At 56.0% G+C, this 17781-nt stretch overlaps 2 protein-coding genes and 1 long non-coding RNA gene across 3 annotated transcripts; 2 read left to right on the top strand and 1 right to left on the bottom strand.

Moving 5' to 3' along the window:
• The first annotated feature begins 5510 nt into the window (after nt 1–5510).
• Nucleotides 5511–11372, top strand: OGFOD2 (2-oxoglutarate and iron dependent oxygenase domain containing 2). Its single transcript, XM_086855344.1, has 7 exons — nt 5511–5914; nt 5992–6048; nt 8045–8155; nt 8632–8731; nt 9472–9596; nt 10040–10294; nt 10778–11372. Exons 1-7 carry the CDS (start codon nt 5792–5794, stop codon nt 11054–11056), a joined length of 1050 nt encoding a protein of 349 aa, XP_086711470.1. The 5' UTR covers nt 5511–5791; the 3' UTR covers nt 11057–11372.
• Nucleotides 6933–8149, bottom strand: LOC147649877 (uncharacterized). Its single transcript, XR_015277616.1, has 2 exons — nt 8043–8149; nt 6933–7837 (listed from the first exon to the last, which is right to left on the bottom strand). It is a non-coding gene; the product is annotated as an uncharacterized LOC147649877 (long non-coding RNA).
• A 1012-nt stretch (nt 11373–12384) lies between the features above and the next one.
• Nucleotides 12385–17732, top strand: ARL6IP4 (ARF like GTPase 6 interacting protein 4). Its single transcript, XM_086855343.1, has 6 exons — nt 12385–12490; nt 14035–14232; nt 14574–14906; nt 15318–15435; nt 16542–16611; nt 16788–17732. The coding sequence occupies exons 2-6, from the start codon at nt 14043–14045 to the stop codon at nt 16842–16844; spliced, it is 768 nt and encodes a 255-aa protein (XP_086711469.1). The 5' UTR covers nt 12385–12490; nt 14035–14042; the 3' UTR covers nt 16845–17732.
• Nucleotides 17733–17781: the final 49 nt, after the last annotated feature.

Here is a 17781-nt window from a genome sequence, read left to right as displayed (position 1 = left end):
TCACTCAGGAATCAGCCCAGCTCTGACACAAGCTCAGTGAATCCCAGAATCCTTAGGGTTGGAAGGGACCTCTGGAGATCTGGAGCAGGTGACACGGGAACACGTCCAGGTGGGTTTGGAATGTCTCCACAGAGGGAGAATCCAAAACCTCCCTGGGAAGATCCAGTGCTCTTCCACTCTTAATGGAAAGAGGCTCTTCCTCATGTTGAGGTGGAACTTCTTGTGGTTTAGTTTATGGCCATTCCTCCTCATCCTGTCACTGGGCAGCACCAAGAAGAGCCTGACACCCCTCAGAGATATTTCTAGGGATTGATGATATCCCTTCTCAGTCTTCTCCAGACTGAGCAGGCCCAGCTCCCACGGTCTCTCCTCATAAGAGAGGCTGAGAGTGAGTGAGAGCTGGCAGTGTCAAAGCTGGATGCACCTGGGGCAAGGGAGGGACTCAGCAGAGGCTTCCCAGACTTGCTCTCACCAGCCCAAACCAGCAGGAGACCTTGCAATGTGAAATTGCAATTCCACAGCTGTACTCAGAGCTGTCAGTACTCCATCAGTAGAGGGCAGAAGGGGATCTTGGCTGGAGTGCCACAAAGCCCAGGGAAGCTTTGTCACCTCCTGCTCATTACAGCCCCAATCCCTGTCTGGATGCAGGACAGAGCTGGTGATCCCAACAGCAGAGGTTCCCTTAGGGACAGGACAGAGCTCTCACTGCTGCATTTCACAAAGGGGAGCTGAGTTAGTGAGCCTGAGCTGCCAAAGGGATCAGGTCCTACATATCCAGCTCCCAGGCCCTCCTCCCTCCTGTCCCATACTCCTCCTGTCATTCTCTGGCATGAACCACAGTCCAGGTGAGATCAGAGAGAGAACCACAGAACCCTGACTGGGTGTAAGAAATGACTGAGCAAACAAAGCACTCGAGCCCTGTCTGTGGTTTTTTGGCACACAGCTCACCAAGCACTTCACAGGGACACTGAGGTCATTTTTCAAGTGAGGGAACCAAGGAACAGAGAGACAAAATGAGCTGCTCAAGGTCACCCAGCACATCAGAGACAGACAGGAGCTGCACGCTGACTTTGCTCCTCAAGCCCATCTCCCTGCCCACTGAGTCACTGCTCCTCACAGCAGCCCCAACCTCTTCCATTTTGAGGCAGGGTTACTTTAAACTTTTGTAGTTACACAGCATCTCCCTGAAGGCTTCTTGTCCCTGCCTAAAATCATCCCTTGGCTGATTTGGGATGCAGATTACAAGGCAGGGAGCTGGGCAGGCTGGGACACAGCTCTCATTAGCCTGATGGGGTAAGTCAGTCCCTCATGTTTCATCACCCACCTCTGAGCAGCACCACCAGCCCTTCCCTGTGGTGCTGGCCCAGAGGGTCCAGCTCTGCTCCTGCTGCCCTTGGCACACACTGAGGTGCCACCTCTCCTCTCAGGCCAGCCTTGGACTTAACTGCAAAATGATTTCAAGGCACCACAAGACTTACAATCTCCTTCACCACGTTCTGCTGCTCCTGCACCGTGGCTGTGAACGGCGGGAGGCTCTCAGCCTTACCGGAGCCAGCTCCCTGCTCTTTGGAGTCCTTGACAAAATCTACCTGCAAGGCACAGATTCAGGGGTTACTCTGCAACTACAGCAGTGCCAAAGCTCCTGCAAGGCTCCCCTGGGCCGGGCAGTTACCTCTGAGGACAGGCACACGTATCTGTTGAACATGAGGAAGAAGGGGCTGTACTTGGTGGCGGAGTTGATGGAGGTGCGGAATTCGAAGAGCACGGGGTCCAGGTGCGCGTCCCACTCGCTGGGCTTCTCGTTCACCACGCTGCAGATGGAGTCTCTGAGCACCTCAGCACTGCCATCACCAGGGCTGGGGGGATCTGCAGGGTCTGTGGGTGTGAGGAGCTGGGAGATGTTCCAGCGCTCGCACAGGTGCCGGCTGACCTGGGGGAACACGGAGATCACGACGCGTCAGCCCCACAGCAGCCTCCAAGGCACCGTCCCCGCCGTGCCAAGAGAGGCTGTGAGGCAGAAAACGCTCCCCCAGAAAAGTTAAACCTGGGAAAATGTTTTGCAACAACTTCTGTGCTTGAAGCTTTCCACAGCACTGGGAAGATGGGCTAATCCCAGGGTAGGGCTGCAATTTCATGCACATGGTCTTTCCTTCTAAGCAGAGAGGACTTGCACCACTGATCCACAACCTGAAATCCCTGCCAAGGTGAAAGCACTGGCAAATCAGCTCCCACTCCCAACAGGAGTGGGGCAGGGATAAGGCAGCATCAGCTCCTCGCCCCCGCTACACAGCACATCACAACTCTGCCTTCAGGACCTGCTGCTCAGAAAGCACTGCCCAAAAAACCTACTGAAGGTCCCACTGCCCAAAAAGCCTGCTGAAGGTCCCATTGCCCAAAAAGCCTGCTGAAGGTCATGCTGCTTCCCCCTGAACTACCCCACACCAGACCTACCTCCTCGCAGAAGTCCCAGCTCTGACTGGTGTAAATGTTCTTGGAGGCACCAAACCTGGGCAAGAAGAGGACACACAACTGGTTTTACTCCATCAGCTGAGGCAGAGCCCAAGGAGCTCCATCTCTATGGATGCAAATGGGATAGGAAGGGGACAGAACCCTCTAGTGGAGCTGCTGCTAATGAGGCTGCCATGACCTCATGTCCCCAAGAGCAGAGAGAGGTCTGCAGGTCCCTCTGTTCCAAACCAGCCAAGCCTGTTCGCTTTTGAATGATGAGGCAGCAGGAGAAACGAGAGGAGCTTCTTGCTCTGAATTCAAATCTCCACTGGCCCCACGTGTTTTCCACACGGACGATGTCACATGGTGACACAAACACTTTCTAGGAGAAATCCGGGAATGGCTTTAAAGCTTCTGCAGAGAACTGGGACACAGCTCCCCTGGCCTCGGGCTACTCAGAGAAACATTCCTGCCTCTTTCTCCTCTGTCCAGAACAGGAGGATCTTCCCAAGGACATGCAGCTGAGAGGCACTGCATGGTCTCCCTTGTAGAAGGGAGAGTTCCTGCTCTCAGAGGAAAACATCCTGAGGACACCGGGTATTTCTGCAACACACCCCAGCACTCCCCATGGCACTGCAGAGGTGCAATATAACCAACAGCAGAGGAGCCCACCTGTAAAAAACAGTAGCCAAGGCTTTAGCCACGGAGAAAGGATCTTTCTTCTGCAGAGGAGCAGCCTCCACCCACTTGGTGAAGTAGTCAGTCACAAGCAGGACGTGTGTGTTGCTCTGGCTCGTCTCGGGAAAAGGCCCTGCGTAAACAACCATCAAAAAAAAAAAATAAAATCAATGTGATGCCGTCATAGCCTCCAAACGGGGAAAGTTAAAAACCCAGCCGCTGCAGAAGTGACCACGACTCTCTTCTGCAATGTCATTCGGCCAGAACATTTTTGGTGACCTTTGTCAGCAAAAATACACCCATCAGAGCTTCAGTTCTGGGAAAGAAGGCACGCCCAGCTCTCACTGTGTGCGGACAGGGAACCGAGCCAAGCCCAGGGGATCAGGTTGCACCCTGGGCGGCTGCTGTGGCTTCCTTGGCACCTCCTCAGAGGCAGCTTTCCCTCGGTGCGTGTGGCAGCAGGTCTGCCACGCTCCCGACTGGCAGGGAGGAGCCCCCAGAGCCACTTGAGACACTCACTCACCGTGGATGTCTAATCCCAGCACTTCCCAGGGGGATTCCACCCTGACGGGCCTGGCTTTCCGCGTCACGTTCTTGTTGTGCTCCGCGTTCTGGCACGTTTCACACATCTTGATCTGGAGAGGGAAAAAAGGGATCAAAGGACTTGGGAACGTGCTGACGGATCCTGTCAGACTCAGACTGCACAGGCTGCGGAGGGGTGAGACACACAGCAGGGCTGAGCAGTTTCCTTTCTCCCAGTAAAAACAAGGAGGTGCAGGAAAAAAAAAAGAGGACAAAACACAACAGGCTGACGCATCTCACCTTTCACAAGGCTCACCTGACAACTTTCTCTGACACAATAACCAATTTTCTCAATGTGGCCTACAGCTAAGCTATTTCTCACCCTGTTTCCAGGCAAATATTTATTGTATTTTAACCTCCTATTGCTGGTTAGAGAAATCCTCAGCCCTAGGATGCTGGAGGAGCTCAGACCATGCAATGCAAGCACATTCCCTAAGCCACAGTGTTGCAGAGTGCTGCTGCAGGGAACTGCCAGCAATGAAACAGATGAGGCAAAGCAGCTGAGGAGACACTGAGATCTTCCTCTTGCTGATAGTTTAGGGAATCAGGCAGCTCTGGAAGGAATCCAAACTGCCCAAAGTTAAACTCAGCAACTTGTCTGAAACAATCCCACATTGACCAAAAAACTGCCCTGCACGAGGAGGCTTCCTGACACTCAGGGGAAGACATCCAGCCTATCCAGCTGCCTGGGGACGTTCCAAGATCCACCTGCAGAGTAACTCAGTGAGTGCCTTCCCAGCACAGGCACGGGGAATGACATCATCCCTGCACCAGGGCTCTTGTGGCTGCTGCCTCGGGACTGCTGCCAGCAGCGGTGTCACGGACACGGTCACTGCTCTCCACTTACCCAGTCCACAACATCCTTCACGATGCCCAGCCAGTAGTACCGGCTCTGGATGCGGTGCACGGTCTTTTTCTGGCCCAGGTGGTTCCCGATTTCGGTGAAATGGCTTTCCAGGAAGACCTGACGCCTCCGCTCGGGATCCACGATCACCTCGCGCTTCTCCTCCTTCTTGGGGCCCACGTAGTAGAGGCAGCCGCCTGCGGGTGCCAGAGGTTTGTCTCCAACAACAGCCTCTCACAGCTGCTCACCTCCAGAAAAAGGGTGATTTTCCACATGGGAAACGCAGCTGAGACACAGCTCCGGGAGCTGCTGCTGCTGCAGCCTCGGGAGCTCCTGCCGTCCCTGGAGAAGCTGCTAAACCGGAATCACCCCCACGCACGCCCACGGAGCTTTTCTGCACCCAGGACTGTGTGAAATCCTCCGCTACAACAAAGCCACCGTGGTCCCCAGGGGCAGCGCTGGAGCGCCGGTGCCACCCCGGGCTGCCCCGCTCGGTGCCCCTGAAGCGATGCCAGGGCGCGGGGCTGGCCGGGCAGCGCTGGCGGCGATGGCGCTGCCCAGAAGCCACATCCCCTCCCCACATCCCCCGTGTCTGCGGGGCCGGCACCCTCCGGCTTCCCCCCACAGGCCGCCCCCGGGCCGGGCCGCGGCCCAGGGCAGCCCGACACCGCCGCGCCGCCCCCCGGGTCCCCACCGTCCACGACGAACTTCTGGGCGTAGCGCTTCAGGTTCTTCCTCTTGATGGAGCAGAAGCTGGGCGGGAAGCAGCCCTCGGCCAGCAGCCGATAGATGTCCTCGAACTTGCTGCCGTGGCCGCAGGGCTCGGCGGCCACCACCACCTCCCGCTCGGCCTCCGGCAGCGCCGCGTCCATGGCCGGGCCGGGCCGGGCCGGGGCCGCGCTGACCCCGCCGCGCGCGCACCCGGAGCGCGCCCCCGCAGCCCGCGCGCGCCCCCGCCAGGGATTCTCAGGGACCGTCTGCAAATAAGGTCGGGCCGGCCGCTGCCGCTCCGAGCAGACCCGGCCCGGCCGTGAGGGCTGCGGGGCAGCGGCCTCGCTGCGGGACCGGGCCGCGGTGACGTCACGGAGATGACAAAAACAAGCGCAAAACCGGGGAGAACGGGCGAGTTCCGCCGCTTTCCGTTTTTTGCCCCGGTTGGGAATTTGCCGATGCGCCCTCCCGCGGACGGAAACGGAGCCCTTTGAGGGAAGGACCGAGGCGCGTTCGCCGGCAGGAAACATGTCCGCGGGCCGGCCGTTCCGCGGGTGCGCCTGCTTTTTCACCGACAACATCTTCGTGGGGCGGTTCGGGCTCCACGTGCGGTACCGGGACGGGCCGCAGCTCCGCCGGGACCACGGGCGGGTACCGCGGGGGCGGGCGGGGCCGGGGGCAGCGGGCCGTGCCGGCGGCCGCGGCGGTGACGGGCCCGTGTGTTGCAGGCGCTGAGGGAGCGCGGCTGCCGGAGCGAGGAGCAGTTCCGGGAGGTGCTGAGGGAGGTGAGCAGCGGGAGCCCCTCACGGCCACCGGGCACTCACAGAGCCGCGGGATGGGTTCTGTTGGACCTTAAAACTCATTCAGTGCCACCCCTGCCCTGGGCAGGGACATTCCCCTGTCCCAGGCTGCTCCCAGCCCCTCCAGCCCGGCCTTGGGCACTGCCAGGGATCCAGGGGCAGTCACGGCCTCTCTGCCAGGGCATTATCCCCCTCACGGGGAGGATTTTTTTCCCTAAATCCCTTCTAACCCTGCCCTCTGTCAGTGTGAAGCCATTCTTTGTGTCCTGGTACTCCATCCCTTGGAAATTGTCTCTCTCCATCGTTTTTGTTGGTCCCTTCAGGCCTTGCGAGGCCACAGTGAGGTCACCCCAAAGCTTCTCCTCTCCAGGTGAACAAGCCCAGCTCTCTGGGCAGCCCTGGTTCCCCTCAGGGATCCCCTCACCAGGGGTCAGTCCCGAAGGGAGTTTGGGGCCTGCTGGAGCCCCCCAGACCCGGGGAGCAGCTCCCGGCACCGCGTCCCGATCCACCCCGGTGCCGGGCAGAATCCAGAGGGAAGAATTCCCCGCGGGCGCCCATCGGCGAGGTGTTTATTCAGCCAACACCCTGCAATTAAATGCTGTCATTCAACACATCCCAGCGGCCTCTGAGCCGCTCCCTCCTTGGATTTACTCCGCTGGGTGCCCTCGTTTGTCTTTCCTTATCCCTTCTTCTCCCAAACATTTTTAAAGGCAGTCTGAGATGGGGTCCTACAGAAATTCACCCTTCATCACAGAATCTCTGCTTTTTTTCCAGGCTGGGGACAGGGATCTGTCACTCACCAGCTCCAATGTTGCTAAGGGGACAGACATTTTAGGAATTCTTGGCAGAATGATGGTGGCAGTAAATCATACTGTTAATTAAAGCTTTATTAACTGGATATTATGATTCATACAGCACAGAATTTATGAGTAGGACAGCCCAGGATTTTCCCAGGCAGAATCAATGGAGCACAACAAGCAATGTAATTTATAAAACAGCCTCACTTAGGATTTCAAGATCCCAATCTTGGTTTTAATTTATAATCACCTTAGATCCAAACCACTTTCTAATCATCCGGGCTCTCTGCAGATCTGCTCACATCTTCATACAAGGTTTGCTGTATCAACATAAACATTATAAAGGAGACCTAGAAATTACATAAACAAATGGGAGTCACTCAGTGCTGGGAGGAGGCAGATGACAGTGGCTGTCCCTGGCTGTGGGAGGTCACAGCTCTCCCTGTCCAGCAGCAATTCCAGCCCCAGTTTCCCACTTAGAACTCGATCCTGATTTTCTGGGCAGTGCTGGGTTACAGATCCCTGCCCTGTGACCCAGTGCCCAGGGACCTTGGGGCTGGGAGGGAGGGGAAGAAGAAGGAAGCTGAGAAATCTGATTTGTCTGCTTGGTTCCCAAGACCTTCAGGACCTGATACTGAGGACAAGGGAATGAACACAGGAGCTGCTTGGTCCCAGGAAGGGCTGCTCACTCACTCCTCAGCAAGGACTGTTACAAATTAATCTCGTGAGGGGGAATTAAACAGGGAAGAGCTGCCTGGATCAGCTGATTGCTCTGAAAGGGCAGCTTAGCCTGTCTCTACCACACTTAGCAGTAATCCCTTCATGACAGGACTTGTCTTGCTCCCAGCAAATGTCTGTATTTTGGACAATGCCTCTATTGTCAGATTCAGGAGGTGTCAGAATGCCTGAAAGGGCTGAAACCTCACAGCTCCACTTGACACTTCCACAGCAAAGTCCTCAGTTACTTTTTAAGCCATCTGTAAAGAGAACATAAACTCCTCTCAGACATTTGGCTTTCCAGATCTTTACTGGACTTTTCTTGACCACAGAAAAACAAAGCAAACACTCTGTCCCCCAGAGGTGCCCCCAAACAAAAATAATCGGTTTAAAGCAATGAGCAGATTCCCAGAGCTGTTTTACTCAGCCCTGTTGATTTCTGACAGTGTTCTGTTGTTTACTCACAGATTGAGGCAGAAGTGCAGAGAAGAAAAGAGTTAATCCATCAGTCAGTGGAACGCAGAGCCATCATCTCCAAGTGCTACAAACCAAAACACCCAGAGGTGTACACCCTGCAGGTACACAGAAGGTTTGGAATCTCTTTTGCACCCCCCAAAAAAATTACCTGATAATTTTATTTTTGAAGTTTATTTCCCCCTCTCCTCGGGACTGCACAGTGCTAAAGCTGCACTGAATTAAAACACAGGGGTAGCATATGAAAACTGGATTTAAAACTTTAAAAACACGACAGCACAGCGTGTTCTCCGGGCAAGATTCCTGGTGTTCCAGCCAGAAAAGGCTCTTTCCTGTCATGCCTAGGATAAATCTGGCCAGTTACTCCTAGAAAACCGTGCACTAAAGCAAGCAGGAACTTCCCTACCCCACTGGTAAAACACCAGTGACATTCTGCATTTCCTGCCGTGGAATTAACTCGGGTGTGACTCAGCCTTGCTCCCTAGGGACTGTGTATTTCCCTGGGAGTCCATTTCCCTCTCGGGCTGTGCAGGCTGATTGTGTTCCTGTGTGTTCTTCCCATCCTTCCCCTGGAATCCAGGATTCCTTCCTGGCCCCAGAGTTTCTGGAAATCGTGAGGTTCTGCACATCTCCAGGTGCTGATCTCCAGGGCCTCCTGAGCTACCTCGAGTCCTTCTCAGGTAAAGAAAACAACACCTCAGTCCCACAGATCCCCCTGGTGACAGCTGTTCCCAAGCCCTGTCTGGAACAGCTCTGCTCTGACACAAGCTGAGGCACACAGGATGTTATTCTCTGCCTGAGGAGGGTCTCTGGAGAGGCAGCAGTTCTGCTCTGAGATCAGAGGCTCTTTTCTGCTTTCCCATCCCAGCCTACTGATGTCTCACCAGAGGCTCCAGGGCTGGGGTTTTGGTTGTACCACAGCTCACCAGGGAGCCTGCTGAAGGAGCTTGGTTTTCCTTCCCTGAGTGCTTTGCCATTGCAGACAGCCCCTGTTGGTTAGTCTGGGCTGAAATAGCTTCAGACTAGATTTCAGCCTTTGAAAAAGAGAGCTGGGTTTTCAGCTTCCCTGGAGGCTGCTGTGAAGCTCTCTGCTTACCTGAAATGCTGCCAAGATGCAGAGGGAAAGAGGCAGAGTTGCCTCCTTTCCTCAAGGCAAAGACACCAATGTCTGTGTGCAGAGCTCCTGGATTTATCCAGGGCACCGGTTCCAGACACAGCCTTCTGCTCTGGAAATGAGGGACCAGCATGAAAAACACCAAATACACCCCAGAGCTGAGCCCAGGAAATGGTGCCAGCCCTCTGAGCAGTCTGAGCACAAAGTGGGTGCTGTGCCCTCACTGACACCAGCACAGTGCAGCTGGACAGGCAGCCAGGAAAACTGGGAGTTCCCCAGCAAACTCTGTCTCCCCTCTGCTGGCAGATAAGAGGATCTACCGACTCCCAGTGTTCACAGAGGAGTTCTGCCAAGCCTTTGTGGATGAGCTGGAGAACTTTGAGCAGTCGGATATGCCTAAAGGCAGGCCCAACACCATGAACAACTACGGGGTAGGACTCATCTCCTTCTTTAGGGGTGGTGTTCCCTGTGCTCACCTCCTCACGCCTCACTCCCTCCAGTTCCAAAGTGCCTCTCGTTTTACATGGAGCAGTTTGAGTTCAGTGCCCCCGTGGAGTGACAGGGTTGAGGGAATGTTGCAGGGACAAAAGAAAGTGGGAATGCAGGGGAAGGAGTTGGTATCTCAGAGCAAAGAGCACCTTGTGCTTAAGCAAAACAAATTTAAATCAAGGACACAGTTTCTAAAGAAACTTTTGATCCTATTACTCCGTGTTTCCCCCCATCCCTGTGCACCTTGATCCTCCTTCCTTTTCCCTGTAGCCAAGCCTTTGCTCCAAAGTGATCTGAGCCAGCAGCAGGGCTGGAGGAGGACAGCAGCTCTGAGGAGCAGCAGCTGTGGCTGCTGAGCTCTTTCCCCCTGCTCTCCTCGGCGCAGGTTTTGCTGAATGAGCTGGGCATGGACGAGCCTTTCCTGACGCCGCTGCGGGAGCGGCTCCTGCCCATCACGGCCCTGCTGTACCCGGAGCTGGGAGGGGCCTGCCTGGACAGCCACAAAGCTTTCGTGGTCAAGTACTCCCTGCACGAGGACCTGGACCTCAGCTCGCACTATGACAACGCTGAAGTCACCCTGAATGTTTCCCTGGGGAAAGAATTCACAGAAGGAAATTTGTACTTCGGGGATTTCAACCAGGTACTGAGCATGTCCCACTCGCCTCTCCCTCCTCAGCCCCCAGCATCCACTCTGTTCTGAAAAAAAACATTATTCACCTCTGACAGTCAAACCTGCTCTGTCATTCCCCATTTTTGCAAGGCTTGGTTATACAGGATCCTCTTCAGCTGCAATATTTCAATACCAATATTCAGTATTTTAAAGAGAGGACAGATGCAGCTTTGCAGTAAAGTGCAGTGAAACAAAGCACCCCCTCTTTCCACATCTGAAACTGAGCAGGGAGGTGCTGAGGGAGAGATTTATTTCAGATGTGGCTTCAACCTAAATCTCTAGCACCTGTTTTCAGGGCAAGAGAGGGGCAGAAGCTCCCATACAGCTTCAACTCTATGGGAGCTTTGAACTTTCATTTCAGCTGTTGCTCCCTGGGTGCTGTGGGGGAAAGAGGTGACAAATTTCAACAATTTGAGGGACTTCATGGCATGACACGGAATCCCTCTGTTCCAGGATCCCACCCCAGTGCCCAAATACATCGAGGTGGAGCACGTTGGAGGCCGGGGGCTGCTGCACCGAGGGGGGCAGATCCACGGGGCCCTACCCATCGCCTCCGGGCAGCGCTGGAACCTCATCATGTGGATGAGATCCTCGGCCATCCGAAACCAGCTCTGCCCCATGTGCCGCAGGAAACCCGAGCTGGTGGAGGCCGAGGGCTTTGGGGATGGCTTCACAGAACCCCTGGAGGAGGAGGAGGTGCCACAGACTGTGAATCTCTGTGCCTTGGGGTAGTGGGGGGAGGATTTCCCCACTCCAAATTGCCCAAAGCACTGTTCTGACCTCCCAGGCTGCACCCCTGGGCTCTGCTGGGTGCAAGGAGCAGCTCTCACCTCGGGAAGGGATGCTGAGCCAATTGAGGGCTCAGCTGGGGCTGGAGGACTCTAAGACACACAAACTCCAACTCTGATTCCCTGCAGGAGCTCTGTCAATAATTCCAAGTGCACAGGGGGAAAAACCCAAAGCTCCTTGGCCTCTCTGCCAACAGCAGCACCCCAGGTCCCACTGGAAATGGGGAAGATTGGTAGAATAAACCATTTCTCTGCTGTTCCTGGGGCCTCCTGTCCTCTGCCACAGGGAGGGGAAGAGCTTTGTGTGGCTGAGGGGCTGGGAAGGATCTGCTCAGGAATGAGATCCAGGTGATTCACAGTGAGCTGTTGGGAATGGCAGGGAATTCTCATCACTGGATGTCTGTCTAAGCCAGGCTCAGAAAAATCCACCAGGAGCAAAAGAGGGAGCACTGATCACTCCAGGATGGCTGAGACACGTCCCAAGGCTTCTTGGCAGCAGAAACTTCCCTTTCAAAGGTTTTGTGAACTTTATTAAGCAGAGACAGAGCTCAGGGAGCCACCTGCAGCAGGGCAAAACTTCCCAGGACAAGATGTACATTTAACTCCCTTTGCTTTAGTTACATGAACAAGTGAAAATATAAAATAACCCTGCCAGCCTGGAGGCAGCAGCAGATGAGGCCTGGGGCTTAATTTGGCACCAAGATCCCCCACGAACTGATGGATCAGAAGGGTCCAGTGCTTTTCCCTCCTTCCTTCCAGCTGGCTGAAAGCATGAGATTCTTCCATCTACTAAACAAATTAAGGAAGCCAATTATTGTCTGATTTGGTGTCTGCATTTGCCATCCTGGAAAACAAACTCGATATATTGGATAGATGCTGCTGCATTTACAAGGAAGGGGCTTTTCCCTTTATCTGTTGAGTGCAGTAATCACAGCCCATGGCTGATCACATCGGTAATTGTGGAGGGCTGAACGTGAGCGGGTGCAGCTCGCACAAAAGGTATTTATTGCGGCTCTTCCAGCGGACCCGCTGGATTTTGGCTGGGGCTGCCATTGGCACAGGGCGCTGATGAGCTTCTCATTAGCAAAGCTCATTAAAATTACACCGGAGGAAGGAAACCGGCGGATGTATCTGAGCGAGGAGCCGCTATCAAGAAACGCCGACTCGAAGCCTTTATCTCGCTCACTGGCGAACGTGAGCGCTCCCAATCCGCCCGAATTCACCCCAAAAACTGAGCTCGGTGGGGGCGAGGCGGCCCCCGGAACCAAAGAGCGCGGTCCGGCTGCCGCCCGGCCCCGCGCGCGGCGGACGGAGGCGGGAGGCGGCCAGCGCGGTCCCGGCGGCGGGAGGCCCGCTCGGGGCGGCGGGGCCCGGCCCGGTGAGTCCCCGCTCCCTCCCGCTCCCCTCACCTGCGGCGGGGCCGGCCTGGCCCGGCCCGGGACACCGGAGAAAGGCGGGCCGGGGGAGCCACAGGCCCGAGCGTTGCGGCGGCCCCGGGGGGGCTGATAAAGAGCTGCGCACTTAAAGGGGCCGCGCCTGGAGCCGCGCGCGTAGAACGCCTCGTGCTGAGCTCTTAAAGGGCCAGCACACCTTTTGCTAAGCTTTTAAAGGGCCAGCACACCTTTTGCTGAGCTCTTAAAGGGCCAGCACACCTTTTGCTGAGCTCTTAAAGGGCCAGCGCACCCCGCCCGTGCAGGGGTGAGGGCAGGGACAGCCCCTGCAGCTGCCCAGGGCAGAGCTGGGCGGGCAGGAGGAGTCGCTGAGGTGTCAGGGTGGGGCTGAGAGCTCGGCCTGGGGCAGGGCCAGCCTGGGATGCTGCTGGGATGGGTTTGGGATTCATCACCCCCAGCTCCAGACCATTTGTCCTGCTGCTGTGGTTGTATAAAAGTGGGTTTTTTTTCCTGCTGCCACAGCCAGAAGGGAAAGATCGAGTCCCAAACGCTGTCCCCAGCCAGGCCCTGGTGCAAGGGGCAGCTGCTGGGTGTGTGCATGGAGGACTCTCATGCTCTGAAACCTCCCTGCGTGCATAATGGTTGTGAGTGGTTTTGTTGGGGTTTTTTTTCTGATTGAAATTTCCCTATGGAAATCAATCAAAGATCTGATTCACTTGGGAGCAAATCCAAGTTGCTGCCTGGGATTGTCGAGGTGGTAAACAAACAATTCATTAAATTGGAAGGTGGCTGTGAGAAAGCATTTCCCAGCTCCTGCCCTGCCCCCGGTGCCAGTTTGTTTTTTAAATTAACGAGAGCACGGATCACACTGGCCTGGGGCTGCTGGCATCCCTGGGGCTGATGGACGGGGGTGCCAGCTCAGTGCAGCATCTGTTTTCTAAGAGTAAATTGGAATATTAAAAATTCATTCTTCCCCTTGGCTGGTGCCTGCTCCCAGCGTTTGAAGTGACGGCGTGATTGACTCGGGGAGGACGTTTTGTTCTGCTGGCTGTGGCTGCAGCATCCATCACCCTCTGCCCATGTCTGGCTGTGCTGCAGCATCTCCTGGTGCCCACCCACGGGCACAGCCCTGCTGCACAAACAGCCTCAGGCCCCTCTGTGCCCACCCCATCCTCCGGGGACGAACAGCAGCAGCACAGGGAGAACCTGCTGGAAGGTTGTCCCCTGCTTGGGGACAGTTGTCTGAGGCAGGTGAGGGCTGCTGGGGACGGCAGTGCTGTCCCTGTGCCAGCTCCCTGCCATGGTGGGGGTGGTGAAGTTCCACGTGGCAATTTTGGGAGAGCCCTCACCATCGTGGTGGGAGCAGGGACAGAGTTTGACAGGAGCAGGGGCAGATTTTGACAGGAGCAGGGGCAGAGTTTGACAAGGAGCAGGTTTTCCAGGGCTGTTGGCTCAGATTGGAGTGAAGGATTTTGGGGCTGCTGGGCAGGGTTGGTCCCCCCGTGGCTCTGATGTGACCCCTCCCCTCCAGGAGCTGCCATGGCCCACAGCCGCTCTCGGAAGCGATCGCGGAGCAGGAGCAAAAGCGATTCCCGGAGCAGGCGGGAGAGGAAGGAGAAGAAAAGGAGGAAGAGCAGCAAGGACTCGCAGCGGAGCAGCAGCTCTCCACCAAGGAAGAGGATCTCTGGCTCTCACGGACACAAATCGAGCTTGGCAGCAGCCAGGGAAGGTGGGGGAAGGCCCTGAGCCTGTGCTTTCACCACATTACCCTAGGGCAGGTGCACAGAGAGGGCTCGGGGGGGAGAAGGGGATCCCTGGGTTTAGCTGGTGTCTGTCACTTTGTCCTGCACTTGATGCCCACTTTGGTCTCGTTCTGACAAGTGCAGAGCCCTCAGTCCCTCCGTGAGCTGGTCTGGCACCACAGAGCGCCCTGGGTTGGACTCTGTGCTCTGTGGGCACAGAGGGGAATTCCAGGCAGGAAAGAAACCAGGCTGGGAGGGGGGATAAACCAACATCTCTGCTGCTGCAGGGCCAGGGCTGCTCCACACACCCTCTTCTTGTGTATTGCAGAAAAGAAGAAGGAAGGAAAGGACAAAAAGAAGAGGAAGGCCAGTACCTCTTCCTCTGGGACATCTTCGTCCACCAGCTCTTCCTCATCTTCCTCCAGCTCCTCTTCCGATGACTCCAGTGACAGTGACTCCAAAATGAAGAAGAGTCAAGACAGCAAAAAAAAGCGAGTGAAACAGAAAGACAAAAAGAAGAGGAAGAAGAAGAAAAAAATAAAGAAGAAATCCAAAAAGAAGGCAAAGGAGAGAGCTAAGGAGGAGAAAGCCAAGGCAGAAGAGGCGCCTGGCCCCTCACTGGAGCAGTGGCAGAAGGAATCAGTGGTGGACTCTGGGCCAGGTAAGGATGCTCTTTCCCTCCTGCTGGAGCCCGTGCACACGGGAGCTGCGCTGTCCCCAGGTGACTGAGGGAAGCAGGGCTGTGGACAGGGAGGAGCCCCAGGCTCTCCTCCCTCCTATGTACAGTGCCCACCTTTGAGCCACTCTCAGAGATTGGTTTGTGAAGTGTTAGGGTGTAGCTTATAGATGTGACTGGGGAAGAAAGATGCCAAATGGAATGACACAGTCAGCAGTAACATCCTGGCGAAAGCTGGTCCTGGCTCTGGGATGTGGAGTGTCCCTTGCTTTGCTTGGTTTGTCACTGTACCCCAAATCCTGCTGGGAATTGGGTGTGGAATGTTGTCCGTGGGCTGAAGCCCTGGTGCTGTGCCCCTTTCCTGGAGCTCAGCTCTGACTGAGCACTGCATTCCAGCTCTGACAGATGAACAGAAATCCCGGATCCAGGCTATGAAGCCAATGACAAAGGAGGAGTGGGACGCGAGGCAGAGCGTCATAAGGAGAGTGGTGGATCCCGAAACAGGGAGAACCAGGTATGACCTGGGGAAAAGGGAGAGGGGTTGTCCATTCCCATCCATGCTGAGTGGGCTGGAGGCCTGGCCACGGCACTGCAGCACCACAGCTGGAGCCAGGCCCCCTTGAGCAGCAAAGGCTGGAGCCAACCCCTCACAGGCCTGGTGTGACTTGCCCAGAAAGTGACACAATGACACCATATCATTGAAATGTGCTGGAGCTCCACACAAAGGACACTGGGCTGTGTCCCAGTATCCCACTGCTGCATCCACTTACCTTCAGCTCCAAAGCCCTGGGCCCTGGTTAACACCCAGGTGGGAATGAGGAGCATGTGCCCTGTGGGGTTACAGACAGCGATCAAACCCAAGTTCATTTAGCTGCCAAATAGAAATGACCCAGTTTTTAATAAACTGCATCTTCTCAGCAAGCAGAAAATGTCATGCTGAAGAGAATTGGGTATGACAAGTCCAGTCTTAAAATAGAAGGCAGCCTGCAGGGCTCAGGGAGGTGTGGAACAAAGGTCGGTTCCCTGTAAGGCACGTAATGAAGACAATTAAATTTCTGTTCATGTTTGGAGGTGTGAGCCGCCTCCAACACTGCTTGGAATTTACTCAGCAAGATGCTCCCTGGCCTGGCTGCATTTCAGGCCCAAACTGGCTCCTGTTCCTGAATGGCTTTGCAGTTTCCTGGGGCAGTCAGGACCACACCTGAACTCGACTGAAAAAAAAACCAAGAAGTTTTGCATGGGTTGGGGCACTGTGGGTTGTAGGGTGACAGGGGATGCTTTTCTCAGGAATGTTTTCCTGTGCCAGGGTGACTGACTGCACACAGCAGGCAGTGCCCACAGCCTGGGGCAGGGCCAGCTGGCCCTCAGTTCTCAGGGGAGCACTCCTGTCCTTGCTGCAGTGTGGTGACATTAATCCCACAATGGCAATGCTGTGCTGTTGAAGCTTGATACAAAAACAAAGTCACAAAATACAGTGTCAGGGGTGGGTCAGCTCTGGCCTTGCCAGGAGGTGCATCAGCCCAGCACCTGCAGGTGCCCTCGGGGTGGGGGACAGCAGCTTTGCAGCTGCAGGAACTTGCCAGTACCCTCATGGCTTCTGGGGCTGTGCTTGACTTGCAGGCTCATTAAGGGGGATGGGGAAGTCCTGGAAGAAATCGTCAGCAAGGAGAGACACAAGGAGATTAACAAGGTAGTGGGACCTGCATGGGGTGGCTGGGCACAGCCAGGGAGCTGCTGCACCCAGAGGGGTTGTGTTTCCACCCTGGGGACAAGCTGAGCCCTGGCAGCTCCACCAGGGCCCCGGGGTGGTGCTGGAGGTGCTGCAGCCCTGGGCAGGGAGTGCTGTGAGTGCCGTTTCCCCTGCAGCAAGCCACTCGTGGGGATGGGCTGGCCTTCCAGGTGAGGACGGGGATGCTGCAGTGAGGGCAGGCACCAGCCAGCCCAGGGGCCCGTCCTGCTGCCCCTGCCAGCCCGGGGGAGCCTCTGCCTCTGGAGCACGCAGACAGCACCGTGTCAAGATGTTCCCCAGGGGCCCTTTCCAGCTGCTCTGTAAGTTACTGACTGGGAAGGAGAGCGACTTTAGGGCTTCACCTCCCAGTAACAGCTTCTCCCCTCCCTGTCCCAGCTCAGGCCAGTGTGGCTGTAATGTACCTGAGCCATTTGCCCCAGTGCTCCTCTGGATGCTGGAGGAGCTCAGCAGCACCCAGGGGACAGACACCCTCAGGGTGCTCTGGGCTTTGGGGGGCAGGAGCCAATGCTGTGGCCAGGACAGGGTGTGTACCAGGGCCACAAAGCACACAGCTGGCTTCCACTTCTTCCCTTCAGGGGCTGCCCATGGCCCTTTCCTTGCTGGATCTGGCTCACGGGCCCTTTGCACTCACTGACCCTGCTCAGAGTGGTGTGGCTGTGGCTCTGCTCAGACTGCAGCTCCCCTGAGAGCCTCCCTCCACTCCACTGCGCCCCTGGGGCTTCTCCCAGCCTTCCTGCAGCTTCACCTCCTCGGGCAGGGGAGCGCTGACCTGGCACACCGCACTGTGCAGGTGTGCTTTGTGGAGGGGTGGCTTTGCCTTGCTCCTGCATGCAGCTCATGTCCCTTCCCCACAGCACAGGCCCCAGGCAGCGCTGGGGCTCTGGGCTTCTCAGGGCCCAGGGCTGCTCTGAAGCAAACACAGCAGCCTTTTCCCTTGCTGGAAACTGTAAAAAACAGAAGGACAAATGGGTTAAAGGACAAATGGGTCCTGCAGGATCTCTGCAGAGGGTTTCCACGTTCTGTTCATGGCTGTAACCCCATTAAACTGGCACCTGCTCACATTTTATGACTTGTCCATTTCTAGAGTATTCCCCCACCCCCCCCAAAAAA

This window comes from Cyanistes caeruleus, chromosome 18, assembly GCF_971803275.1.
Source record: "Cyanistes caeruleus chromosome 18, bCyaCae1.hap1.1, whole genome shotgun sequence".
Lineage (NCBI taxonomy): Eukaryota > Metazoa > Chordata > Aves > Passeriformes > Paridae > Cyanistes > Cyanistes caeruleus.
Note: the sequence above shows the minus strand (reverse complement) of the source record. Positions and strands in the feature narration are given on the sequence as shown.